The sequence below is a fragment of the Numida meleagris genome, chromosome 2 (assembly GCF_002078875.1).
Source record: "Numida meleagris isolate 19003 breed g44 Domestic line chromosome 2, NumMel1.0, whole genome shotgun sequence".
Taxonomy (NCBI): domain Eukaryota; kingdom Metazoa; phylum Chordata; class Aves; order Galliformes; family Numididae; genus Numida; species Numida meleagris.
The window spans coordinates 32,827,702-32,854,906 of NC_034410.1; the positions used below are offsets into that span (position 1 = coordinate 32,827,702).

The following is a 27,205-nucleotide window of genomic DNA, read 5'->3' on the forward strand; positions in this document are numbered from 1 at the left end:
TTGGCTGAAAAATAAGAACATGAATATTTTTTTGAGTTTTTAACTAAACAGAGAACTTCGAGGGCCACAAAAATGATCCAAGGGATGGAACACCTCTCCTGTGAGGACAGGCTGGGGGAGCTGGGGCTGTTCAGCATGAAGAGAAAGCTCCAGGGAGAACTGAGGGTGGCCTTTCGGTATCTAAACAGGAGCTGTGAGAAAGAAGGGGACAGACTCTTTAGCAGGGTTTGCTGTGATCGGACATGGGGAAATGGTTTCAAACTTAAAGAGGGGAGATTTAGGTTGGATATAAGGAAAAAGTCTTTTACAGTGAGGGTGGTGAGGCACTGGAATAGATTGCCTGGGAAAGTGGTGGAAGCTCGGTCCCTGGATACACACGAGGTCAGGTTGGACCAGGTGCTGAGCAACCTAATCTAGCTGTATGTGTCCCTGTTCATTGCAGGGGAGTTAAAGTTGGAAGGGACCTTTAAAGGCCATCTAGTCCAAGAATTCTATGATTGTAACTTTTCAATGTTTAGTTTTCAATGAATTCCTTGAGAAGTAGTGGCGTCATTGCAGCCCGTCAGTGCATTGGTCATTGGATGGTGAACTTGAGGTCAGAGTTCATAGCAAGTCTTGTGCATAGTCTGACAGTTCTCTTTTTTCTTCCTCTAAAATTCAGAAGGTTTTGTGCCAGAGTTCTTGTGTATTTTATTATGTTTCTGTGCTTGAATGGGGATATTGTATTATTTGCCAATGCCTGTGTATTGATTTTGTTTTAGAATTGTAAACTGTGCCTTTTCTACTCACCCTTGCTCACAGGAAGTTCCACGGTGTGTCCTGTTGAAATTTCTCATTTTCAATTCCTGGTGGGAAGCAACTGCATATCTGCTAGTGTATACTTGCTTTGCACTTTGGAGTTGTGGGTTTATGTTAGTTGATGATGCGTTTTCTTTAACTGATGTGAAGTTACTTTAAGGGAATCCCACTGAGTTCTGGCACAACAACAAAGTCTGTAGCTATTTTGATGTAGATACTGTTTTGCTTTCATATTGAAAATCTTACTCTAATTTTTTAGATTTTTTTAAAAAGAAAAATAATTCTTTTCAAGATAAAGATCCTTGACTTATAACACCTATTACTTTTATATTTATTTTCTTCTCAGCATATAGTTACTTTGGTTTTACTCCTTGTTTCTTTCACTTAAGAAGTAATCCTGTGAAAGTATGGATAATCATGGTTTAGCAGGAAAAACGTGGAATAATGTTACTAGATTAAGTTCTTTGCTGTGCAATACACAACCTTCTATTTTCTTAATTTATGTAACTGGGAGAATGATGAGATTTGTTCATATTTTCATCCCTGCATTGTCATGTATTTATATATGTAATTCCTAGCAGGGAAGCCTGTTTTCTGAAATCCCATGTATGAAAATAACTATTGGGAAATCTGCTCGTGCAGATAACCTTGCATGTGCCTTGTTAGAAGTAGCTGGTTTCTAGCAATCAAAAGTGTAAGATACGAGCTTTGGTAGGGGAAGCAGATGATGGGTGACCAGAAATAGGGGAAGTTGAGGGAGAAAATATGTGTCTGGTAAACTTCTCAGGGTATTGCCCGCTGGCTTGTGATGTGTTGCAATTCTTTCTTTACCAATAGCCCACATACTACGTGTGGAAAATATGGTACCAACTCAAAAACAGGCCAGAAAAGTTGGTTAACTTGCTTTCTACGTAGTTAGTCTTTGTATTAGCTTAATTAAAATTCAAATTACAAAAATTCATGTGTGTTATTGTTAGAAATAAAGTATTCAAAACGCTTTTGGTTTCAGGGTAGGTTATTCAGTTTAAAGATCAATGTCTGATTTATTTTTAATTTTTCAAATACTTCGGTCTGGGAGAAAGGTTTAGTTGGAGGCTGAGTTGGACACCTAAAGGGGGGGATCATGCTAGGAACCACTTTTTCGTTTTGTATCCACTGGATTTTGCTCCCTCTCTCTTATGTTTTCTGAAGTGCTTGATAATCAGGAGGAATTACAATTTTACTCACGAAAACAGAATAAGTACATGTGTTGATTTAAAAAAAAAAAAATTGCTGTTTTTTCCCATTGTTTTTAAATCAAAGAAAAACTAGAGTATTATGAAGAGACTGAATTACTCTGTTCAGAACAAACATGGTAAAGAGTGTTTCCCTTCTAAAATTAAAACAAAAATCAACAACAACCCTCTCCCACCCCCTCCTTGCCCCTCATAAGACCAGTTATTGAGAATCCAGTTTCTACATTTAAAATGTTTTCTGTGCTGTAGGGCAACACATAATGGTATGTGTTCCTCTTTACAGAGGTGAAAGCAACTTCAGTGAAGGAAGGAGTATTTGCATCTGAATTAGATTTGAAAAGATGACTAATGTGAAAGACTTGCAGAATATTTTTCCTGTGGATGTTTATTACAGAAAACTTGCTTTTGTCCCCCCAAGTTGCCGGAAGAACTTTCCTTCCTACTTCTGAAATATTTTACAATGTGGGAATAACAGCCCCAGGAGAACTCATTTCATTTATGCCTTTAAAAGTTCCTCAATAGGGGATATCACAGAAATCTTCAAAACTTTGGCTAAGAATAGGCTTAAGGTAGAACAGTTGGTTCCGTTTTGGTGGTTGTATCAAGTTAGCCCAACTTCTCTCTAATGAATTTTGCCTTAAAGATGTGCCTACTGTTAGCAAAAGGAAGATTTGATCTGCTTTTGCTGTTGTTCAACTTTGCTTTTTTTTAATATATGAAAGGCCTGGTCATCTCAGAGCAATGACTTAATGTTTATGGGGAAAAAAAAACTATTGCCACACTAACGTTAATACAGAGTGAAGTAGTACTTCTGTATTAGACAGCTATGGAATAATGTCTTCAGAATTTTTTTTACCAATGCTAATTATTTTTTTATATACTACTTGAAATGTTTAACTATATAATTGCTGTTTAATTGCTTTGAATTCTGCTGTTCTCATTACCCATATAAGCACCTTTTTCTTCTTTCTTTTTTTAGGCAAACAACATCTTAAAAACAGTTCTTAGTCCTTTCAAAATACACTGTTCCAATCTATCCCTTTTAAAGGAGGATTTGGTATGAACAAAGTTTAGAGGTCTTTCCTATTGGAGTTCTAGAAATCCTAACTGGCAACTTAATTACTTTTTTGTCTTTTATTTTCCTCTCCTTTCTGAAATGCTGATAAATTTGGTGGACCTTTTGTCCCTTTTCTTTCTTTACTCCTGGACACCATACCCAGTTACTGCAAAAACAGTTACATCTTCTTTTTGACTAAGTCTTTGGTACTTTCTTCAGTGCAATGGAACGTGTTCTAATCTACTACCACTACGCTATTATTGTTCTGTTAGTAATACTTGCTTTATAGTAAGTAATTGCTTTGAGATTCAGGCTTAGATGTGTGTATACAATGCTACAGACTTGGGGCAGAGTGGCTGGCAAGCAGCATGGAAGAAAAGGATCTAGGGGTGTTAGTTGACAGCTGGCTGAACGTGAGCCAGCAGTGTGCCCAGGTGACGAAGAAGGCCAATGCCATCCTGGCTTGTATGAGAAGCAGTGTAATCAGCTGGAGCAGGGAGGTTATTGTCCCTCTGTATTCAGCACTGATGAGGCCGTATCTTGACTACTGTGTTCAGTTTTGGGCCCCTCACTACAAGAAAGATATTGAGGCCCCTGGAGTATGTCCAGAGACGGATAATGAGGCTGATGAAGTCTCTGGAGCACAAGTCTTATGGGGAGTGGCTGAGGGAACTGGGGTTGTTTAATCTGGTGGAGGCTCGGGGAGACCTTACTGCTCTCTCCAACTGCCTGAAAGGTGGTTGTGTTGAGGTGGGGGTCGGCCTCTTCTCCCAGGTAACAGCGACAGGGCAAGAAGTAATGGCTTTAAGTTGTGCCATTGGAGGTTCAGGTCGGATATTAGGGAAAAATTCTTTTCAGAAACAGTGGTGACTTACTTGAACGGGTGCCTGGGGAGGTACTGTAGTCACCATCCCTGCAGCTGTTCAAGAAGTGTGTAGATATAACAGTGAGAGACACGGTTTAGTAGGGATAGTGGAAATGGGTTTATTGGGCTGGGTGATCTTAGTGGTCTTTTCCAAGTTTAATGGTTCTGTGATTCTATTTCAAATCTGTTGGAATATATTTCTTTGGGGGATCGCTATTTCCTATTGTAAGAACCTGTGGTCTTTATGAAAAACTGGAAAAGTGGCGTTTATTGAAGTTAGCAGGGAAACTGTATTAATACGGCTGAACTAAGCTTTCACGCCTTTTTATCATCTTCCTGCAGATATAACGTGTTGTATGTATGGAAGTGTGAAATGCTGATCATTAATGTTGCAGAAACTGTTAAAAAAAAAACAAAAAAAAGTGCTAGCTTAGGCCTATCAAATTTTGCCTTTTCAGTAGGGAAGAGCTATTTTTTCATTCCTTCTTGTTTTATGATCGACCTGTTGGATTGTGGACATAAAATCGTGAGCATTGGCAGAATGTGCACTAGGAAAATTTCAACATGAAGTTCTGAATTAATCTTTTTATATTTTCAGTGTATCTTTGCAGAAAAAAAGTAAATGTATCAAATAGGAGTTTAATGTATACTGAAAACTGTCTGGTGTTTTAATTTATATGGACCCTTTTATTACCTTAGTCACATTTATTGACTTAGGTAACAAGCTTAATAAAATTCATGCTAAATCTTTGACATGCTTGTTAAAATATTCCTGATTTGTAAACATTGTTAAGTATCTTTTTATTTTGTGTTGAATAAGAAATATGCATATTATGGTATGTTGTAAAGGCCAGGCTGTGATATCTTAACTGTATATAGCATATTTTTCTGCTTAATATTTTTTCCCTTTTTTTTGTTTTCGTTGTTATGGTTCAATTTATTTTAGGTTGGTTGGAGTACTGCAAGAGATTATTACACGTTTCTGTGGTCACCTATGCCAGAAAATTATGTGGAAGGTTCAACTGTCAACTGTGTCCTGACCTTTCAAGGTGAATTTAAACAAAACAGTATCTGCCTGCATTTTAAAAAAAATGTATTTATATATTAAGATATTTAGGGTTGTAGAATAGTTCTAGATCTTTAAAAACGTATGTTGGGAGAGAATTTTCTGCGTAAGTCTTTTTTCAATTACCAGTGAGAAGTTCATTCTTATTTTAGATGTCAAGGAAATTGTATGAGTAATTGCGTGAATCATTATATTTTTATGTAGTAATTGGACAGTGTTAACGATTGATGGAAAGAGAAACTGCAAACTATCCAAACACAAAGTGATGTCATTTAATCAGTGCTGAGGTTTTTTAATCTTGGCATCTCTTAATGCATTGTGGCTTCACATGTCTTTAGTCTATGGACTTCAGATGTCATTCTTGATATAAAGTGGTTCTGGTCAGAGAAAGAAGGGATAAATAATGTAAATGAGAGTTTATTGAAGGTTCAGAGTTTCAGAGAGCCTTTTGACAGGGAGGAATTGCTGAAAATTGCTGAAGTTCTTAAGAGAAGAATACGGAACAAAACAGAAAATGGTACACCACTCTACAAGTTTATAGTGTAACTACATTTTCACATGGATATCAGGTCCTTTTCCTTACCTTCCTAGTCTCAAAAAGATGTGGTAGAAGTAGAAAATGAACAGAGAGAGCAATGAGGAAAATCAAAGTTAAGAACCTTCTGTATAAACAGTTATATAATCTTCTCATTAGTGGCTGACTGCATTGAAAAGGAACAATGGCTATAGATTGTGGCCTAAGTGCTTTAGGTTTAACATTAAGAAGAACTTTTTCACCAAATGGCGTGAAGAATTAATAGTAGCAGCACTTGAAGAGGCATCCCAGTAATGTTTGGAAGGATGAGAGTTCCATGCACTTGGTTAGACAAAGCTGCACGAGGCCTAGACTTCTGCTGACAGCAGTCTCTTCTTGAGCAGGAAGTTGGGCTAGATGACCTTCAGAACTTCCTTCTGTCAGGCTTTTCAGCCCGGGAAAGGGAAATAATGAAAAAAACCCACATCTGTAAAATTAGTTACCCATGGCATGAGTTGATTATCTGTTCATATTTTAAAAAGCAGCGACTGTCAGTGTAAGCTACTGGTGATAGATTCATAACAGAGAATCACAGTCAGGATTTTGTAGATGTTAAAAAGTCTAAATGTTCCAACTTGCATGTAAAAAGATCACCACCATTAAAGTTGTTTAATGCTTTTGTTCTGCTTACTACCAGAATCTTATCTACCATCATGTTCTTTTTTTCACTTTCCTAGAGCTGGCTTTGTGTGCGAGTGTGGATGTATTGTTTAAAATATATAGAAAAAAATAGAGTATTAAAATCCTGAAATAACTACTGTTATTAGTTTATTGTCTTGTTTAAAAGCAATGGATTTATCTGTACCTGCATGTAGCAATAGCTGGGATGTGTTAACTGTCCTTGCATTCAATAAGAATATAAATGTCAGTTATAGCTAGTATATGTAAGGTGATGTGCGTATATAGTGTCTGTTAACTGATACTATCCTAGGCCTCTGTGTCTTACAGTAAGGAAGTAAATGAAAGACTAGGAGAAACTTCAGGAGAGTCAAAACTAGTGAGAAGGATGACTTTTTCCTGTTTACTGTTGTGATTATCTATGTCTGTACTGTAATGCAGATAATGAGAATGAAATTCATAAGTCATACGGGGTCTGATAATGTATTTCTACGTGGAGACTAGCAAAATGGGTTTATTTGTGTAGAGTATTTCTTCAAATCTGAATTTGTTTTGATAGGATATTACCTACCAAATGATGATGGAGAATTTTACCAGTTCTGTTACGTGACTCATAAAGGAGAAATCCGTGGAGCAAGCACACCTTTCCAGTTCCGTACCTCTTCTCCTGTTGAAGAATTGCTCACTATGGAAGACGAAGGAAACTCTGACATGTTAGTGGTGACCACAAAAGCTGGACTTCTTGAGGTTTGATTCAATGTTTCCTAAAGAATTATCAATTTATATGTTCTTTCATTTTATACGTACTTACGTACACACAAACATACACTGGATATAATCTTGAGGAACAGACCAGGAAAATACTCTAGGTTATACATAAAATGGATATATTTCTGGCTTGCTTTTCAGTTTTAGATTGGAGTTGAGAACATTTACATGTTAAACGAATCAATATTTAAACAGGTTACAGGTATGGCATTACACTCTCTGCGTAGCCTGCTTGTCCATCACTGCAGTCTGTACTCTCCAAGTAAGAGGACTGTGGGTGGGGTGGGGGGAAGACATCATTTGCGAGAAAGCTTTTATCGTTTTTTCAGTTTCATCCAAAATTCCTCCAACATTGTTCCTTTGTGTGTGTTTACACTAAGCAGCCATTTTGCCACCAAGCTGTTATTGTCTTAATTAGCTCTTTCCAAGTGACAGCAAATATGGTACAGTAAAAGCACTTCACTTAAAGAGGATAAAGAGCATAAAGGAATAAAGAGCGTAAAGGAAACAAGGGGGGAAAAAATCACTAAGCATTCTGTTGTTTTTTACAGTTTAAAATTGAAAAAATAGTAAAAGAAAAAGAAGAGCTATTAAAGGTTACTTCTGTTCTGGAGAAAGAAACAGCACAACTCCGAGATCAAGTTGAAAGACTGGAAAAAGAACTTAACCTTGAAAAGCAGAGATGTGACCAACTGCAAGCAGAGCAGAAGGTTAGTTGTTGTATCGATTAAAGCCAACTCATAACGTCTGTAATCCTGTTTTTTCAAGAACCAGTTAAACTGGGTGAAAATCAGCTATCAAAACCCCTCAGCAGTTAGACAGACATTTACACTAGAATAGGTCAGTTCCAATTAACCTCCTGCCACTATTCCTTTTATGTCGTAAAATGGTTAAAATATTTAAGCTTTTTGGTACCAGGCATGGTAGGGTAATCGATGACAACTGTTACCAGATGTCTGACCTTTAATTGTGGAATTCATTTTGGAGAAGTAGTTGATAGTTTAAAGTTTGCTTACATTACCTTAAAATGGAGGATGATTTTTCAAATAACTCTTGTTAAGGAAAAGTTACACAGAATTGTATTGAAAGTGGTAATAAATAGTAAATTTTCAGAAATATGTTGGTATTAAAACAAGGATTGAGACTTGGTCAGGACAAAGATCAAGAATGCTACTGCCAGAACATGCCAAGAGTGAGAAGTTAACTCTTCTCTAAAACGTTTTAGAAAGATCTAATGATTCTGAAAGAGAAAACCTTAAAAATTAAGTTCTAGTTTTAATTGATAATGGAAATATAAATCTAGCCTGAACCAAAGCAAGCTTAATTTGAAATTCTACATGTGGTAAGGAGTAAATGTATACCATAACAAAGACGCACAAAAGTTGAAACTGATATAAATATTTAAGCTGCTGCTCTTTTTTTTTTTTTAAAAAAAACAACTTTTAGGAGAAGATTAAAAACATGTGGGAGGGAGGTGGTGACATGGACAAATTTGAAGTAATGAAGCCTATATAATTTAGCTGTGGACAGCAGTTAATAGGCTATTTTGAAGTACTAGTATGTGTATGTCAACAGTTCTGCATGATAAACCTTTGGGAGAAAGGAATTTGTTGAAGGAATTTGAGACTTTATTGTTTACTTTTGTTTGGTCGTAATGCAGTGAGCTACAGTGTTAGGTAAGTAAAATGGCAGTGATAAGATCTGTTTTAGGAAAAAAGTATAAAATCCTATAAAAGAATTATTTTAATTTCAAGCACATGGGAGGACCAGTTTAAGTTAACAAGACTAGAATTAAATACTCGAAAGCATGCATTTCACCTATTTGCAGAATCAGAAGCGTGATGGATAAATGAGTGGGCTACATAGGTACCTTCCATTGTTATTTGAGGTTCTAATTTAAAAGAATTGCTTGAAAAAATTGTCAGTTCTAGTCCACATTAGATCTAGAATGCATTTTTAGAACAATTTGTCAGATGGAATTTTGACAGCTGTCCAGTAAGAGTAGTTAGGAACAAAAATGTCATGATATTTCTCATGCTTAGCTGTGAATTCCTATAAACAAAAATAATTTATCTGTTAAGATACCAGAACTTAGCGGTTAAAACATTCCTGAAATTAAATTCTATTTTTGTATTTAGTTGGGATGGTGATGCAGTGTGAAGAACTTATAGCTCAGTTAAAATAAAAGCGCTAACTGGAAGTCTGGTTGGAGGTTGATGCAGTTCCACCTATCTGGAATACTATAGCATTTTACTAACTCATGCATTTATTTTGTCTCGCTTAAGTCTTTGACACTCATTTTGCTTCTTTTATACTGTTTTTCACTTATAAAAGAATTTCTGCTCAGTTGAAACTTTTTGCATATGTTTGTGTGTATACACGTATACATTCTTGTTTATATACATAAGCAGAATATAAATCCAGTATTACTCTTGAAAATTAAATTTGCATCTGCTAAATCTGATGCGGTAATTTGACTTGTTCATCATTAGAAAGTTTAATAAACAGTACTTTCTCTCAAGCCTCTGACGCCAAAAGATGACTTTCCTTTTTCCTTTCTCTCGTTTTGTCCCTACTCCAATACAACAACAGGACAAGAGGTTGTATGATTTATCTTTGCTGGGAACACTGTACAGTGGGTTAATGGATTGATTTAAAGATTCCTGAGCAGCAGTTATGCAGCACTCAGTTCTATTACAATAACTGCATATGGTTTGTTTGAAATAAGTCAAGTCAGCTAATCTACTCAGCTTCATGTGACATGAATAATTGTTATTGGCAAGGATCCTAAACAGTTCATTAATTCACTTTTTGTTAAGTAAGACCACAAGGATAACCTTGAAATGTTAAGTAATTAAAATATAGTTATTTTATATAACAGCAGAATGAATCTCCACCTGTGCTTAGTATGATGTAGATGGTTTTGGTTTGGCTCTTCTTTTTCTTCTTCCCTCGTTAAGTTACAGAATGACTATTTTTAACAAAGTAGTTCTGTGGGTTCTTTCTTCCTTTCATCTTGTCTTTTATTCCCTGTACTTTCTTGTCATCTGCATGTGGATTTTTAGTTATGCTCTAAACCTTTGTTTTAAAAAAAAAAATTATCAACTACACCATATTAAACTAGTCTGGATGTATTGAGTTGGGGTTGGAAGGGACTGTTGGAGATCATCTGATAGGGACAAGGATACCTTCTGCTAGGTCAGGCTGCCCATGGCCCCATCCAGCCTGACTTTGAACACTTCTAGGGATGGGATGTGCACAGCTTCTCTGGGCAGTCTTTTTCATTTTCTTACCACTCTTGGAAAGAATTTCTTAATTACATCTAAATCTAAATCTGACCTGTTTGGGTTAAGAACTATGATTCCCTTGTCCTGTTGCTACAGGCACTGGTAGAAAGTCTCTCTGCATCTTAGAAACTCCCTTTCAATTCTGAAAGGTCACAGTGAGGTCTCTCCAAAGACTCCTCCAATCTGAACAACCCCAACTCTCAGCTTTTTTTTATCATAGGAGAGTTGTTCCAGCCCTCAAACCATTTTTGTGGTCCTAATATAATTGAGTTGAACAGAGTTTGGATTGTGTGACTAGGTGTTGTGGAATTTCTTGTTGCGGTACAGTGCAACAAATAGAAGTGAAACTAATGATAGAAAAGCTCTGAATTTGTAATATGAAAATGATTTGCTAAAACACAGTTCTCTTAACATCTCCTTTATATTCGTATTTGTTTACATGCCCTTAGGATAATTTCCCCTTTTCTTGGTACTGATTTTTTTAGTCTTTTGTTTTCAGAAATATCTCAGGACTTATTTGGGACAAATGAGAAATGTTGTAGAAAAATGATTTTGTAAAATGAACAATGTCACAGTTCTACCAAACTACTGATTCCCTCCTACTCTTGATTACTGCTCTCTCTTCTCTGCCTAGTTACTGTCACAGAGTTCTTGGCAGTGGAGGTATTGTTCTCTGTGTCTGCCTTTTGACTTGTTGGGACTTCATACGTAGTTCTTTACAGGCTCTTCAGGGGAGTCTTCTATGGAGATATTCATGACCTGTCTGGCTGCCTACCCGTGTGACCTATTGTAGGGTACCTGCTTTAGCAGGGGAGTTGGACTCGATCTCTTGAGGTCCCTTCCAACCCCTGCAGTTCTGTGATTCTGTAATGGTGAAAATATTAGGAAAAAACAAGCTAAAAGAAGATTCTGCCTTTTGGGAACATAGTATACCAAATTAAATCAAATGTAGTACAGTCAGTGTTCCACAAAGTTTGAGTAGTGGACTGTATGCACGCTTGTGAGACAAAGGTTTGCATTTCTTGAGTTTTAAGAAAAGGTGAGTCCCTGTGTTTCAGTTACTACTGACTGGCAACTGTGGAGGTCACAAAAACTACAAATTTCAGTTTGCTATCAGTGTCCTTACTCTTCAGGAGATCAGTCTTCAGTTGCCTTCTTACAAGACCTCTTTATTGTTTTCTACCAAAAATGAGTGGAAAAATGAATTCAAGGTGTAAAGTGATTGTTATTAGAGTTGTTGAAACATTGGTTCTCGTGCAAGTCTTGCATGTATAGTGCTCCAAGTCACCTCCTGTTTCTAAAGGCTTCTATTTTAGGGTTAGCTTTTTATTTTGTGTTGGAGTAAAAAAAAATAAATCATCTTATTAGTATTCTACACGGTGGTTCTTTAACCTAGTTTTCTTAGATTTTCATCGCTGCTATCACAGAGAGAATATTTGTGTGACACCCAGGTTTGTTAGCCAGTGTTGGCGCTCACAGTGGAGCTGGAGCACACGCTCAATTTTGCTTTTCCTGCAGAATTTCCAGCTCTGTGCTGGGAATTGGATAGGCCCAAGAGAAAGCATTCAATTCATTCAGAAGTTTTGTCTATTGAAATTATATTTTGCCCTTCATATAGGAAAGGTAATGAACTGATGTGTGTTTGTGTTCCACAGTATACAGAGTGAAGCTTGCAAAACTGCAAAATTTCAGTAGCTCTCCACATACAATGTGCATATTTTTGTTTTCGCTTGGTGAGTCACAAGTACACAAAACAGAATGGATTTTGCATAATATTTTGACTAGATTAAACAGTAGTACAGGTGTGTACTAACCCAAGTAGGCAGCTGAGCACCGCACAGCCACTCTCACAACTCCCCCTCCAACGGGAAGGGCAGAAGTTAAAAATTTGAGGGGTTGAGATAAAGCTGGCTTATTAAGTGAGAAGAGAAAAATAAACCCAAGAAAAAACAAGTGATGAAAAATGTAATTGCTCACCACCAACCTAGAGTAACGGCAATCCTGCTGAAGCATGCACTCTACCATGCTTTTTAAATTGATGAGCGTGATGTCCTATGGCATGGTCGTTTGTGTTGGTGTGGGTCAGCTGCCCTAGCTGTGCCTCTGCAGCCTATTTTCTTGCTGGTTAAACCACTCCTACACCTTTTTCCCCGGATTACATGAAATCATCTGTCAAAAAGTATGAAAGTTGAACCCCCTGCTCCTATGCATGGGGATTCTGAAATACTGGAAATGTTTCAGAAATGTCACATCTTTTTTTTACCAGTTTCTGCTAGTGCTTCAGAGTTGAAATTTTTACTGGGATGATGTTCCTTGATAATAACACTTTTTAATTTCGAATCATATTGTATATACAGCTTGCAACTCTAGTAATGCAACACGGTTAAAATGCTGATGTAATTAGTCACTATGATTGTTTTATTTAAGGTGATGCATGATAGATACATGCTCACCAGAACTCTACAGGTTGCTTTGAACCTTAAAGTCTTTCCTTCTGTTTCCTACTGAGACCACTTGTTTCCTGGTACATATTCTGGTGTGAGAGCTGCGTTACTAAGCTGCTTTTCCCTGAAAGGTAAAATGAAAGCTGAAGAACACTGATTTAAAAAAATTGATTGCCTTTTCATGTATAAAATAACCAAAAAAATAATACAAATATTTCTAATATTTATCTGATACATTATAAATACAAAAAGTATTCTTAAACACATGCTTTTTGTGGGTGTTTTGTTTTGTGTTCCCAATTTTGCGTGTACTTAAACTGTGTACTCTCTGGCAGCAGTACACTTGTCTACTCTGCTAAGGCTTAATATTACCTTCTAGAAAAGAAGAAACACGCAGTAGTTATAATATCAGTCCTTCACTGATTTGCTCTTTTGACACTGCAGCTGTTCAGTTTTGTAAACACAGGTTTTCTGTATTTTTGCGAGGATGCTTTGTACGGCTGATCTTTTTGCAATCTTCTGTCTCCCTCTAGTGGGCAAAGAGTACTTCTGAACTGATGTTAGATCGGCTTTAAATCTTATTCCTATAGCAGTGGTGTTCCAAAATATTTAACTTCAGTCGGAAGCAACAGACTTAGGAATTACCAGCTCATTGTTTGACCCTGTGAATATCTGCAGCATGTTTCCATTGTGACGCTGGCTTAAAGAGTGGCAGAAGTGAATGTGCGAAGTTAATGAACCTGTTCTTTCACCAGCTTTTTGGAAGTTTATTTCACTATTGAGAAGCGAGCTAATTCATCTACTTGGTAGGTCGTTTTAATAGGATACCCATCTAAACCCAGAGTCTGCTGGGATATGCTACCTGCACAGTAGCTTTTTTCACGAAAGAATTTAATTCAAATATTAGGGATCTGTTTGAGTTGGCTTCTGCTACTATCTTATAAGGAGAATTTCTGTGGTTAGTGACAGGATGCTGTTGTGCAGTGTGATCTGTCTGCAGTATAAGTACCTAGTCCAGACTGCATGCATAAAAGTAAATTAATCAAGTATTTTTTCAGTGCCTCTTTAAATCAAGCTGTATTGTTTTTATATACGCTACACACCCTGAGGGCTAAGGATCAGGGAGATTCATTGTTTTAACACAAAAGCAAAGCGAAAGCCTATCGTGTAAAATAACAATTTAAAGATACAAATGAAACAATCAGAATTTGAATTGTCACCAGCAATTATAGTACCAAAGGGTGCTGTAAACGTTCTATAAAGAGAAAACCCTGTTTTATTGATTCAGTGACTGTTCTATGTATGAATATTTCTTAAACCAACTAGTGTAAATTTATTTCACTGAATGAAGGAAGATTGTCTTAAATGTTTTAGATAGGTATCCTGCCAGCACTTCAATTCAAATTACGTATTCATGAGAATGACTTCTTGCAGCTTCTAGTGATGTTGCAAGGAAGTGAAGAAACTAGCATTCTGAAATGCCTGTGCTGCAAAGTCATAGTGTGTAAATGTTTGGGTTGTATCCTGGAGAAGAAATGCATGCGCCTGCACTTCTCATGACAGTGGCAGGATGACTGATGTTACTCAGATGAACTTGTACAGAGTTAGGCCTTAGTTCTCTACAAGGAGGCACATAGTATTCATTCTGTTTAATAACATTAGCTGAATTGACACGTTTAAATTACTACCACTGTGATATATTAGGTTTTGGGTTAGAGAGATTTGAGTGCTTAGAGCAGCATTTCTGTAGCCTGTCACAGCGACTGAGATAAAGACTTAATGTCATTGCATTTGTTTGAGACCGATTTACTGTTTTACTTTGCTGAATGATTAACTTCCCTTTTGGAAAGGAAACACAATTTGAGGCTTCATTTCAGAATATTTGGACTTTGACAAATATTCAGATGGATTTTTCAGTGGCCGTAGTGGCACTGTGCTGTGTTTATCGCTTGTCCTCTGAGGTAGTTTAAACAGAGTATGATGTCAGCCAGGTGTTTCATACGATTCTGTTGGAACTACTCTGTTATCAGTGGGCTAAACAAAAGGCTCCTGCAGATAATCAGTCCAGATTCCTGAAATTCTCAGTGGGGTATGAAGCATAATGATTCCCCTGATAAAGTTTCATCCAAATAAATCAGAGCAGCTGAAACTTGAAAGATGTTGCTAACGTTTCTTTTAATTTAGCAAGTAAATGCAAATACTAACTTGAATCTGGTGAAATTACCTCTTAGCTTGAGAGTTGCATAGATCACTCTTAAGCTTTCATTCTTCTTTTGTAATGGATGTATTCTCTAAAAGTAAAATAAAGGCTGTGGATACTAGCCGTTACTCAAAGATGAATGGTTTTGGTATGGATTACCTTTCAAAAGGTGATCAGGGGGTGCGACACGTGTTTGTGATGAGGGAACACAAATGTAAAGGCACTGAAGTATAACTCAGAATTTTTTTAAAGATGTAAAATCTCTTAGCATCTTCTTGTAAGGAAGAATAAATAAGTGAATGACATAATGTTAAAGTGGCAGGTTTTTTGCAGAGGGTAGGATGGATTTTCATGTGATTACAATAAAATTCTTTTTAAAATAATCAATTTTAAATCTTTTGCCATTTTAGAATGACAGCAAAAGTTTTTTGGCGTGCTATCTTTCTTTAACTGTCTGAAGGTACATCAAAGTTTTCAACTTGGAATTTTGGTTCTTGGAAAATAAATTCACTTGACAGCTACCTCAGGTTTTCTTTGTTGCATTTCTGTAGTTAGACTCTTAGAAATTACAGTAGTTTTTGTTTTGGCAGCTTTTGTTTGGCAGCAGTGAAGCCGACTTAGATAACTTCTGGCTTCTTATTCTGACCCTTGTGTTGCAATTTTCTTCTCCCCCCCACCACTAAAACTGTTGGAACTCTTGGAGGTGGAGGGCTGCATTTGTAAACTGGATTAAAGAAGATCAAATCTAAAAGTAATCTTTAAAATAGGTATTTTTTTAAAGCAGTTCTCTAAAATGATTCATGCTTTTGCTGTGTCTTTCTTCTGGTTAAGTCACCGGAAGAAAAGGTAGATTTACAGATACATCAGATAAATTAAGAGAAATTAATCAGCAATTTAATTATCTTCTTGGTACTAGTGGTTGTACACATTGATATGTTTATTATATTCTTCCACTTCAGACTCTGCTTAAAACAGAGTCGACCTTTACCTGTAAAATAGTCAAAGAGCACTCATTTTAAATTTTATAGGCTCTGAAACCACTGTAACCAGAGCGTATAGGACTGGGATTGCAGCATCTAAATTGAATTGCTAAGAATTCTGTAAAATAACAAGTCGTCTCTAAAAATTAATCCTTTCTTCTTTCAAAACTGTAGGCTTTAGTTGTATCTAAACAAGTTTATTAGGTGAGAATCTGTTAAGTATGGAACTTTTACTTTTTAATACCATGTCCCTTTAGAATAACTAGCAAAGCAGCATCAATTGTAATGCTGTTTGTGGAGTGTATTTTTTCAGGCCATTAATTCCTTTTAATATATGTTACCTTTGGCAGCCTGTTTGAACTGTTTGTACAGTTTGTATATATAATGTATCAGATTAAATTCTTTTGAAGGCACTTGGGTTACAACAGTTACAGTTATGCCAAAGTGGTGTTTAGAGAAAACACAGATATGCATTGAAATAGGCTTTTTACTATAGTAGGCTTTCAAAACAGAGGTGGGTAATTAGTCTCCACTGCACTAGGGAAGGACAAGCAGCTATAATGTGTTGTTGCTGCTGGTTATATGGCAAGTTTTACCTGGAATACAGACTTTAATTATAATATCCTGCCTTCATTATGCCAAAGTATGTGCACTTTTGTTTGCAGGAAGCTGATAGCTCTTCAAAAATAAAAGCCTTACAAAAGTTGTCGGTCTTGTCTTCCAACAGTGTTTTCAATAAACGGTGTATTCATGATCATTTTTCCAAATTCTTAAGTATTTTAAGGCACATTATAAACCAATTAGATTTCAGGTAGTTGGAATAGATTGCTCCTCTTCTTTTTAATAGTATCTGTAACGAAAATGAAAATCTACTTTAGGTGCTCATTTAAGGTTCAGGAAGTGTTTGAGACATCAGTCATGTATGCCACCCTTACAATTCACTTCCCCCCTCACTCCCCAAATCATAATGTCCAAACCTCTGTTTAGTTGCTTGTAAAAGCAGGGCTTAATTACACTTGCGAGCAGCATATTTTTGACAATTAATGAGTAAAAACAGTCCTCATTATATTTTATTGTACTTAAAACATTGTTAGCTAAGTGGAATCTGGCCAGTAGGGGTTCTCCATGAACTCTGGTTGATGTGTTTCTCACGATATAACAGTACGGTTTTGTTGTTTCGAGGCATTAAGTTCTGTTTAAAAATGATGAACAGATGAGCTAGTGCTTTTATCTTCCAAACGCAGAGTGAAAAGACAGCTTGTACCTTAGTCTCTGCACAAACATTGTAAGTCATGCTGGAGTCTCTCATGTTGGTCAGTCTGTCTTGACCTTGTTTACATTTTGATTCATATCACTGTCCTGGTTGATATTAAGCTGAGCTTTGTTAAATTTTGGTAACAGAAATGGTAATGTATTATTGTGTTGTGTGTTACTGATTTCTTTTCTTGGGGAAAATAGCATTATATTGAAAATAATGTTTCTCTGGGCCCATTTATAAGTGGTCATTTTACTGTGGTGGAGATGACATTTAACTCTCCACTGCTTTGAATGGTATGGACGTGACTGTAATTAGAATAATGAATGCTGTACTTGACGTGGCTTCTCATATTGCATCTCAGTGTGACAAAGGAGTCACTTCTGGGAATTGTCATCATCCTGTATCTCTTCATGAGGCATCCCAAATGTCTGAGCTAGTAGAATGCGGTGTCATAATTAGCTTCTCATCATAAGGAGTATCAGTGCCTCCATTTTTTTCTTCTTACTGTTTCTTGCTTGAGTGATGTAGACAAATGCAAGTCTTCCTTCTTTTCCAGTGAAAGAAAGTACAAATAAAAACATAAGTGCTTTGTTTTTTAATCTGAGCAGCCATTGGTTAATTTGCAGAAAGGAGATGGGCAAAAGATATGAAATGTATCTTTGTCCCATATCGATTGTCTCTGGTAGTTTGCATGTACCTGTATGCTTGTGTTGAAGCATATTCCTTATTGACTCCTTACTACTTTAATAAATAAATGCAGGAAATTTAATATATTTTTATACCAGGTAGGTAGTTCAGAGTAGGCCTGTCTTACACTTTATGGAAGAGTAGAAATGCAACAACTATCTGCTTCAGATTGTAGACTCAGATTTGCTCAAAAGTAAAATATTTTTTGGTTTTTAGAATGTTTTATATAACTTAAAATATTTTAATTGTATAAATGTGATACTGTTTAAGCTCAAATCCATATTTGAATGCTGCATGGCTTATTGTGTTAGTAGTTTGAATGGTAAATGTGATTTGGAGCATATATATTTTGATCTTTTGTCTGATAATAATTGCTACTTTATTGAAACAATATACACGCTGTTATATTGTGTAGGAAATGTAAAAAAAAATCTTGAAGTAGCATGTTTGTGAAATAATCATTTATAGTAGAAATACATAGAAGACCTATATATTGTATATAAGCTAGAAATTAACAGTATTAATATATTTGAGCATGAATTCAAATGATAGTTTGTTGTTTTGGAGATGTGCATTCTCAAAATACGCACTTGGAATTTTTTTATAGACTAGTATTCAAGCATCAGAAACTCTTAAAACTGAAAATGATGATTTGAAGAAGAAGCATGATGAGGTTGCTTCAAAAGTTCTCCAGCTTGAGGAAGACATCATGACTGTTACTCAAAAAGCCATTGCAAAAGAAACAGAATTAGACAGGTATTAAGTCTTTTTGCCATTTACAATCCTTTTTTTATGGTTTCTTTCCGTACATGTTCATTCCAATTAGCACTTTTCAATACTTTGATCTTTTCTGCATAAATAGTTTTTTGCTATTAATTTGTTAATTTCTTTAGTATGAAGGACAAGCTGAAGAAAGTGATGCTTGAGAAAGACCAACTTGAATGTGTGTTAAAGACAGAAAAGGATGAAAAAGAACTTTATAAGGTAACTTTATTCCATGTACTTGTATACACTGAAATGTTGAAATAAAAGTATTTTTTTATGAGCCTGCTGTACTACTCTGCCTACTCTGTGGTGCTCTGCTTAGTAAAGTAGATAGAGAAACTGATCAAGCTTTAGGAATGTCGTCCGTAACTTTACTTGAGCTGATTGAGGACTTAGGACATACTCTTTTTTTTTTTTTGAAAGAAAAATCCTTTTTCTGGCTGGTATGCTGAAATAAAGGGGATCTTTAGGTTGTGGAAAAGAAGTTGTCCTTTTATATAAGATTATTTACATTCATAGGAAAACATCTTGTATGTGGCAGGCAACATCAGATTTTATACCAGAAGTCATTTTAAAAGTCTCCAAATGTCTTCCAATGCATGCAATTTGTCTGTAAATAAGTAGCAGAAATCATCTAGTCTTTGAGTGGACAACACTTGAGTACAGCCGTTATCGTTTATAGGCATTATATGATAGACTTGATGACGTTTTAAAAACAGCTCTAGTGTTGTTCAAGTAGTTTGATGTCATGGTAGCTGGATATTGCTGGCATAGGCCTGTTTGCATAGGTAACTGCAAGTAGATACAACCAGAAGAGTAATTTTTCTTTTGCTTTCTTCAAGTCATTTTGCTTGTGTTTAGTTGTTCTGCATTTGTGAAGAGATTCTAATTTTCAAAAGCTTGGTTTGATACGTGTAGGAATCAGGAGCTTTGCTTCTAGCTGTAGAATGGATCTGTTGTTAGATGATCGAGCTGAAAGGGTTTCATCAAGAAATCTTCTGTGAGGGCAGTGATATTATCAAATGTTTTATTTTTCTCTTCGCCAGTTCTGCTCTGTCTCAGAGTTGAGTTAGAATTTAGCAAATGTTTAAAAGAACAAGTAGACAGCATTTTTTTAATGTGGAAGAGGAGTTTGACATTTTTTAGCATCATTACAGATACACTTGAAGAATACAGAAATAGAAAACACCAAACTAGTAAAAGAGATCCAGACGTTTAAGAATTTGGATGCAATCAAAGAAAACATGATATCGTATTATAAAGAGGAGGTTGGCAGATTACAGCTATTTATAGCTGAAAAAGAAAATATGAAGAAAGCTTTTTTGCTCACCTCATCAAATAAGGTAAGCATTGCTAATATAATTGGCCTACTTTAAAATAAATATATCTAAGATAGTATGTGCTTGACAAGAGAAAGGAAGATATTGATATTTTCAGGGAATAGGCTGAGAGTCAAAAGGATTGTGGTGTTCTCAGCAGAAAATAAGCAAAGGAGAAAGTAAATTCAGTCTTGTTTTGGTCATTCTGAGCTTGTCGAGGTGCCTCACGTAAAGAAATCTGAGGTGATCTGTATGTGGGAAAAGTGATTTGTGAGTTCGGTAAAAGAGGTGCGCTCCTGTGAGTTAGGAAGTTATAAGCATGATAGAGACTGAATAATAGATAAGATTGCAGCCGTGTTGAGAATACAGAGCATGATGGAGGAGAAAAGAGGAGGCTTCAGAAGGTGTATTGAAGGACTTGTCAGGTAGTGTTAAGATATGATGATGTAACACTGGAGGAAGAGTAACATACCACAAAAATTGACTAAATCAACTGAGAAGTCAGCAGTAAGAATGCCAGTAGGATTTATAAAGAGGAGGTGACTTTTGCTATGCAGTGTGGTAATATTGTGGTTAGCAAGCAGTTTGGTGTAACAGGAGAGTGAACGTGCTAAAGAACTGATATCCATGCTGTATATGGTCCAAGGGGGTTAACTTAAGACTAGTTTTAGTGCGGTGCTATGAATGGAATACCAGTTAGATGTTGGAGTCTGTTAGGTTTGGTCTTGACGCACGTCTTCTGGTTTTGTTTTATTTAAAAGGATTCCAGTGTGCTTTCCCTGAGAATGGTCTGTGATGTGATCTGAAGCGTGGTGGGTAATAGTGGAATGATTGGGTGCTTTGCTTCAGAAATCTGCTCTTGATCCAAACCAGAGAGATAGGTTAGAGTGTTTTGGGCCAGCCTGGAAAAATCAGATTATGTAGCTGATGAGGATTTTGTTTATCTCGTGTATCTTCTCAGTAGTCTTCTCACTGAAAAAGCAATCTAGGTTGTGAAAGAAGAGACATTTCTAACTCATGTTGCTTTAGAATGTAAATACAAGTAGAAAAGTAGTGCTTTTGAGAATGGAAATAGCAAGAGGTAAAAAAGAGACGCCTATATTCCTTTAAGTTTCAGCTTGCATTCTTTTAGTCGTTTGCTCTACAGTTTTGTTTCTGAGCATGTTAAACTACTTCAGTATTTTGCTTTAAAATAAAAACGTGTAGTATATAAGCCAGTATGGAGCACCCAAACATTTATGTCACTTACTAACACTGAGAAGCATTTAATGACATTACTGGTGGGATCATTAACATTTTTGTCTTATGCTATCAAGTTGTAGACATATACTGAAGTATGTAACTGATGCATGATGTGCTGTAAAAATACCAAAGGGTACTTTATAGCATCTCCTGGTCCATCCATCTTCATAAATGTTTATGGAATCTATATTCCACTGGAACTTGCTATGTAATTTTCTGTGTGATTATTAAAAACTAACAGTGGGCTAGAGATTTGATTTTTATGTGTAGACCCGCCAATATGAAATTACAGTGTCTTCAGGAAGCCCAGATCCCACAAGTGGCTTACAGTATTTACTTTTTATTTTATTTTTTGTGATCTTGGGCTTTTCTGAGGACTGAGAGACCAGTAGTGCAGCTTGGTCAGTGGGCCCTTGGGCTGCCCTCTGAAGCTGCTGTGGTGCCAAGTCTGAGGTGCTGCATGCTTCAGCTTGCTCTCTGTTACTCCTTAATCTCAAGTCCTTCTGAAAAGCTTATTGGGCAAGATCCTGGGAGATTGAATTGCATGAAGAATGTCTCAAAACTGTTTTACATTGTCTTAAGTAAACCACTTGTAGGCATTTTAAGGCCTCTAATGCTCTAATTCTATGGTAATATATAGTGTCTTACTGTGACGTCAACTTTTTTTAAGCTGGGTAGCTATTCATGCCTGTTACGAATTCTGTGTTTAGAGGGGAAAGAAAAAGTTATTGAATAAGCTTAAACTGAAGCTGAAAATACAATAAAATCCCTTATAGGTAAAATGATAATACCCAAATGCGTGGTTTGAAATGGTGATTGCTCAAAGACCTTTATATTATAATGAGGTGTATTTGCACACCATTGTGGGCAAAGAAGGCGAATAGTGAAAATGATATTGTAGCACAAACTTCTGAATTTAGTGCTTTTTGCTAGAACAGCAAGTAGACTTGATTTTTTTTTTTTTCTTTCGAATGTTCCAAATCCCATCCCCAACTTTTATTTAAACTTTGAACTAAAAGCGATTGATTCTTTTCCTCTCTTTCCCAGGAGGATGCAGCTATTCTAAAAGAACAGCTTCGGAAAGCTGAAGATCAGATTCAGGCCAGCAAACAAGAAGCTGTCCTAATGTCGAAAGAGCTGAGTGACGCAGTAAACGTGCGAGATAAGACAATGGCAGATCTTCACAGTGCACGTCTGGATAACGACAAGTTGAAAAAGCAGCTTGCTGACGCTTTAGCTGAACTTAAAAAAGTCACAGCTTTGAAAAGCGAACAGGTAAATTGTTAGTCCTTAGTGCTCAAGTTTTTGTGCAAAACAAAATCTGTCAGGGAAAGATTTATTAATATTGGGCCGTAAAAATGCTTTCTTGGGTCATTACTACAAAATAGGAGCTTACTCTATACTTAGACTATTTTGCTTTCTTTAATTAGAAAACAAAGGTTTTTGGGGAATAATACTGTTTGAACAGAAGGGAGAATAGTTTCTCATTTTAAAAAAGAATTTTTTTTGAAGGAAACTTCAAACACGACAGAGCAGGAACTGCGCAGAGAAGTTGAAGATCTGAAGCTTCGTTTACAAATGGCTGCTGACCATTACAAGGAAAAATTCAAAGAATGTCAAAAACTTCAAAAACAAGTAAACAAATTTACGGAACAGGCAGTAAGTGAATGAGGAAATGGCACTTGCCTTTTCTAACTTGTCAGCAACTGTTTAATTTCCTTTTGCAAAAAAAACAGTGCTTTTAAAAATGATTAGAATGTGTGTCAAACAACTGGGTTTTAGTTTGCTATTTTATTCCATGAAGCTGAACTATTTCTGTGCTTTTTTAGATGCCTGTTGAAACAAAGCACAGGGTTTGTAGCACCTAATATATGTAGAAAGCTAATAGAGTTTGAATGAATGTGTAAGCTAAGCATAATGTTGTTCAAGGAAGAGTTTTGAAAGTGAAACAGGAAAATATGTAATTAATAACAATCAACTCACAGAACAAAAGACAAACAAATAGCCTAATCCAAATGTCATGGAGATGGAGGACTTAAATGAAGACTCTAAGTGGGGAGGGCATTTTCACAACCCACTATATAGTTGTATTCCATTTTTCTTTTATATTCTGATCACTCTTGAAGCTTTGTTCCATAAAGGAGGATTTTGCACTGATGATGTCAGTCTCATGCCACGTGGTAAATGAACTTGTTACTGAATTTCAAACAGTTTTGATAGCAGAGCTAGTGATGGAGTAGCAGAGAGACTTAAGTGTGGAAAAGGGCAGTGGCAAGATGAATAAATGTGATTTAGGAAAAAAAGGATGAATTATTTAGACTACCTGCAGAACAAATGGATAAACTGCCCGGTTGTGATCAACGAATTACTTTCAAAACTTGTTTCTCATCCAGAAGGTCAATGGTGAATTAAGTGTCGCATGAAAATGCTTGTGGCTGTTCTATAAAAATATTCCAAATCTTGACTATGTTGTAGATGTGACCAACCTCAAATTTCACAACTTACAGCACCAGAAGTACAGTGCTCATTATAAATGACTGCATTTTCTAATGGAATATAAGATTTAAACTGACAGATTTAAGTGTAACTCTTTCTCTAGAGAACAAGATGCTCTAATAATTTACTTAAAAATTACTGTTTCTAGGGAAAAGCAACTTTGTAAAATAAGATTAAAAAAAGTATCTGAGACTATTTTCCGTGTTAGTAGAATAATATTTGTTTGTATACTTATTATTCTCTCCTGGTTTCCATTCTTCCTCATCCAATTTTGGAGGAGGTGGTAGTGGAAGAAATGTTACTTCGTGCTTTGGATTTCACTTAATAAAATACCAAAACAAAATTTCTTTTCACAAAGAAAATTGCGGTGAATCAGCAGAAACTGCCAGATGCATCTAACATTGAGACAGCTACTGCCATCGTTACAGACAAAAAGTTGCCTGCATCTCCAGGTATCAATAGCTTAGATTTTATCTGTTTGTATCAGCCTGAAAGTGTTGTCTTTGTGAAGTAGTCTATAAACACATTTCCAGTATAAACTAGGTAGAGTTGTTCTGTCGTAGTTAAAGGAAGGAAATCTGGTTAGAAATGGATAGGAATGTGAAAACTTACTTAAAGCTGATTTTTTTTCCAAGGAATAGGATTCATAAATAATTTTGTTTTTTCAAAACAGTTAATATTTGTTAATATCAGTAGGACTGAAATCTGATTTTTTTGCTTGATAATTAACACAGCTGTTTTGCCAAGCCAATCAACAGAGTTAATTTAAGAAATAAGAAAAAAACTCATTCTACCCAAATTCTTAAATTATGTACAGTAGCATGCAAATTTTGCAGTTGTGTTACAGTGACTGTCCAATGGAATATTCTACTGCAAAATCAAATCCACAGTAAAATTCTGGTTATTTGATGACAGGATCAAGTCTATAGAAAGTTCTCATTATTTATAGGCTATAGTAGTTTTATTAGAAAATGAATAGAACTTCATGTTTCTTATAATTCTTGTGATTTATTAAGTTCTTAGAAAACTAATCTTATAAAGTAGACATAATAGCTTATAGCTGAGCCTAGTTTATTTTGCAGCTCAAACTGATAAATGCTGACTAATTCTGTGCTTGATGCCGTAAAATTGACGCACCTTTCCCTCTCCACAGACTATAGGTTGTAATTTCTGGTCAGTTTTCATCATTTCCCATTTTCATTAAATACAAGTGTTTCCTAGAACAAGTAAAATTCCAACAAGATCAGTTACGATGCGTGATAGGATGAAGTAGGTTGCTGAGGCATTTCATATTGTGGCAGAATGATAAAACAGCTAGCATAATATTGGAAAGGAGGCATTCTAATGTTTACTTGGGAGCTCACAGGAGAGTTGCTTGTCTGTTTTTGTATTGATCTGTATAGTAGGTGTATATTTGTGCTCATCTTTAGTAGGTTAGAAAGAGTTGAACGCATGTTGATATGACTGTTGATGTTTCAGTATCATGTAGATAGTGATATATTTGTCTCTTTGGGTGACAGGGAGCACTCTGTTCTTGATGCACTGTCAGATTTGGCCTGTCATCTCTTTGATACTGACTTCATTTATAGAACAAAAAAATCAATGTTTGTGTTTTTTCTTCAATGTTCACAGTTAGCCCCATTTCATCTGATGTAGTTTCGGAATTCATGGTTAAGGAGCAAGTACGTGAAATGAATAAAGAAATTGCTGAGAAAACAGAGAAGTATAAGAAATGCAAGCAAATGTTGGCAGTAAGTAAATGACTGATTTGGAAAGCTGAACAGAAAGCTGTAGGTGCTAAATCTTAAAACCACAAAGCCTACCCAGATGAGTTTCCTTGCAGCTTGTTTGTGAGATACTCCATGCTTAAGATAGAGGTGTTAATATGATAAAACACTTTTTTTATTGAGACAGCTCTCAATTACCTATTCATTTGCTTCTTGTTTGGGGATTAAAAAAGTAACACTACAAAGTCAGAATAGTTAGATTTAAGGTTAGAATTAAAAACTTGGAATTTCAGTGTACCAGTATGTTTTCAAATAGTCATAACGCGTTCACAAACTGTTGTGAACTCAGTTTATAAACTTATTTCTCTTACTTATCACAAGATGACTCTACATCCAGGGGAGGATGTCAGAATAATAACTGCCATGTAATTGTACTCACTTTCCCATCAATAGAGAGCCTTCTTTAGCATCCACTGGCTATTTCTTCTATAGTGGGATCTGAGAAAAGCTTTGCCTTTGACTTTCTGGATGAAACATATTTAGGGTGATTGTAAAAGTTGCTAGGGGAAAGGTTTCATATTGAAATACTGGAAAGGATAATGATATGGTGTGGTACTAGGATTGCCTTTATACCAACAAACTTGTAACAGTGAAGCAAAGAAGTAGCAGTATATTGAAATCTCAAAAAAAAAAAAAAAAAGTATATTGAACATCACTTTCATAATATCCAGTGCTCAAAGCCACTGTAGTGAATCAGGCTTGATTCACTGAAGACATTTGTAAATAGTTTAGTTCTAAAAGCATAGAGTTGCACAGTGCCATTGCTTAAAAAAAATAGATGAAAACAGTTATAAATGTTTCATGCTATGTTATGAACTGCTTCAGGGTGAGAAGATGAAATGCAGTGCTTATGCTGATGAACTAGCTAAACTGGAGCTGAAGTGGAAAGAACAAGTGAAAATCAATGAGGGTATAAAATTACAGCTAGCAGCAATGGAGGATCAGTATAAAGTAAGTTACCATTTTTTTTATTATGACAATGAATGGCATCCTGTTCTTAACTTACATGCTCATTTCTAATAGTTGAAGTAATAAACAGTTTTAATGGGAATAAACATGAAATATATTTTTGCTGTAAAAAGAAAGTCTGCTGTGTAATGCAGTCTGTTGAGGAGCAGGACATTCTTTTAATGGCAAGGCAGACCTGCTAAGTAATATGCTTAGCAAATGGCTATCAGTCTTAAGATTGTGGATTTAAAAGAAACCATAAATAACTTTAACCTTGTATTACAGGCAAAAAGTAGTGGAGTTCTGATTTCCTGTTGCTTACAATAATATTAGCAGGAATAGTGGTTGGCATATTTGTGTAAAATCTTCATATTGAATACTGCATGACCATTGTGGTAACATGGAATGCATTTTACTTTCAATTAGCAAGAGGGATTGAAGATGAATGATGTATAATTTTAAAAATGATCTTGAGAGTATTACTTAAAGTTATAGGATTTCAACTGTAGTCATAGTATAGTGATGTAACTTAGATGCACCAGAAAGTCAAGCATAACGAGCAGCTTTATCTTACCCAGAGCCTTAATCTTTCAGGTTGTGCTATTAGTACATATGTTCCAATGGCTTTTTGGGTAAACAAGGGAAAGATAAAAGCAGCCCATTTCTCCAAGAGCAGCTTTTAGACTTGTGCTCAATCTTACGGTGATTGTTAGTTCAGTTGATAGGGTAGGAATGCTCCATATTGCCTGATGAAAGAGGCTTATATTGAACTGTGGTTGTATTTCTAGTAGGAGAACCATCTCATTAGGGA

General features: G+C 35.9%; 1 protein-coding gene across 4 annotated transcripts in view; it reads left to right on the plus strand.

The window, feature by feature from the left end:
• Window positions 1–27,205, plus strand: part of TAX1BP1 (Tax1 binding protein 1) — a 51,005-nt gene that overhangs the window by 9,558 nt on the left and 14,242 nt on the right. For 2 of the 4 annotated variants that reach the window (XM_021385517.1, XM_021385518.1), the window contains exons 3-13: window positions 4,902–5,004; window positions 6,773–6,960; window positions 7,533–7,691; window positions 18,445–18,593; window positions 18,731–18,821; window positions 19,760–19,945; window positions 22,211–22,438; window positions 22,676–22,822; window positions 24,018–24,111; window positions 25,292–25,410; window positions 26,272–26,397. In XM_021385517.1, coding sequence (XP_021241192.1) covers window positions 4,902–5,004; window positions 6,773–6,960; window positions 7,533–7,691; window positions 18,445–18,593; window positions 18,731–18,821; window positions 19,760–19,945; window positions 22,211–22,438; window positions 22,676–22,822; window positions 24,018–24,111; window positions 25,292–25,410; window positions 26,272–26,397 — 1,590 coding nt within the window. The remainder of the gene's footprint in view (window positions 1–4,901; window positions 5,005–6,772; window positions 6,961–7,532; window positions 7,692–18,444; window positions 18,594–18,730; window positions 18,822–19,759; window positions 19,946–22,210; window positions 22,439–22,675; window positions 22,823–24,017; window positions 24,112–25,291; window positions 25,411–26,271; window positions 26,398–27,205) is intronic. The other 2 variants (XM_021385519.1, XM_021385520.1) reach the window with 2 other exon arrangements.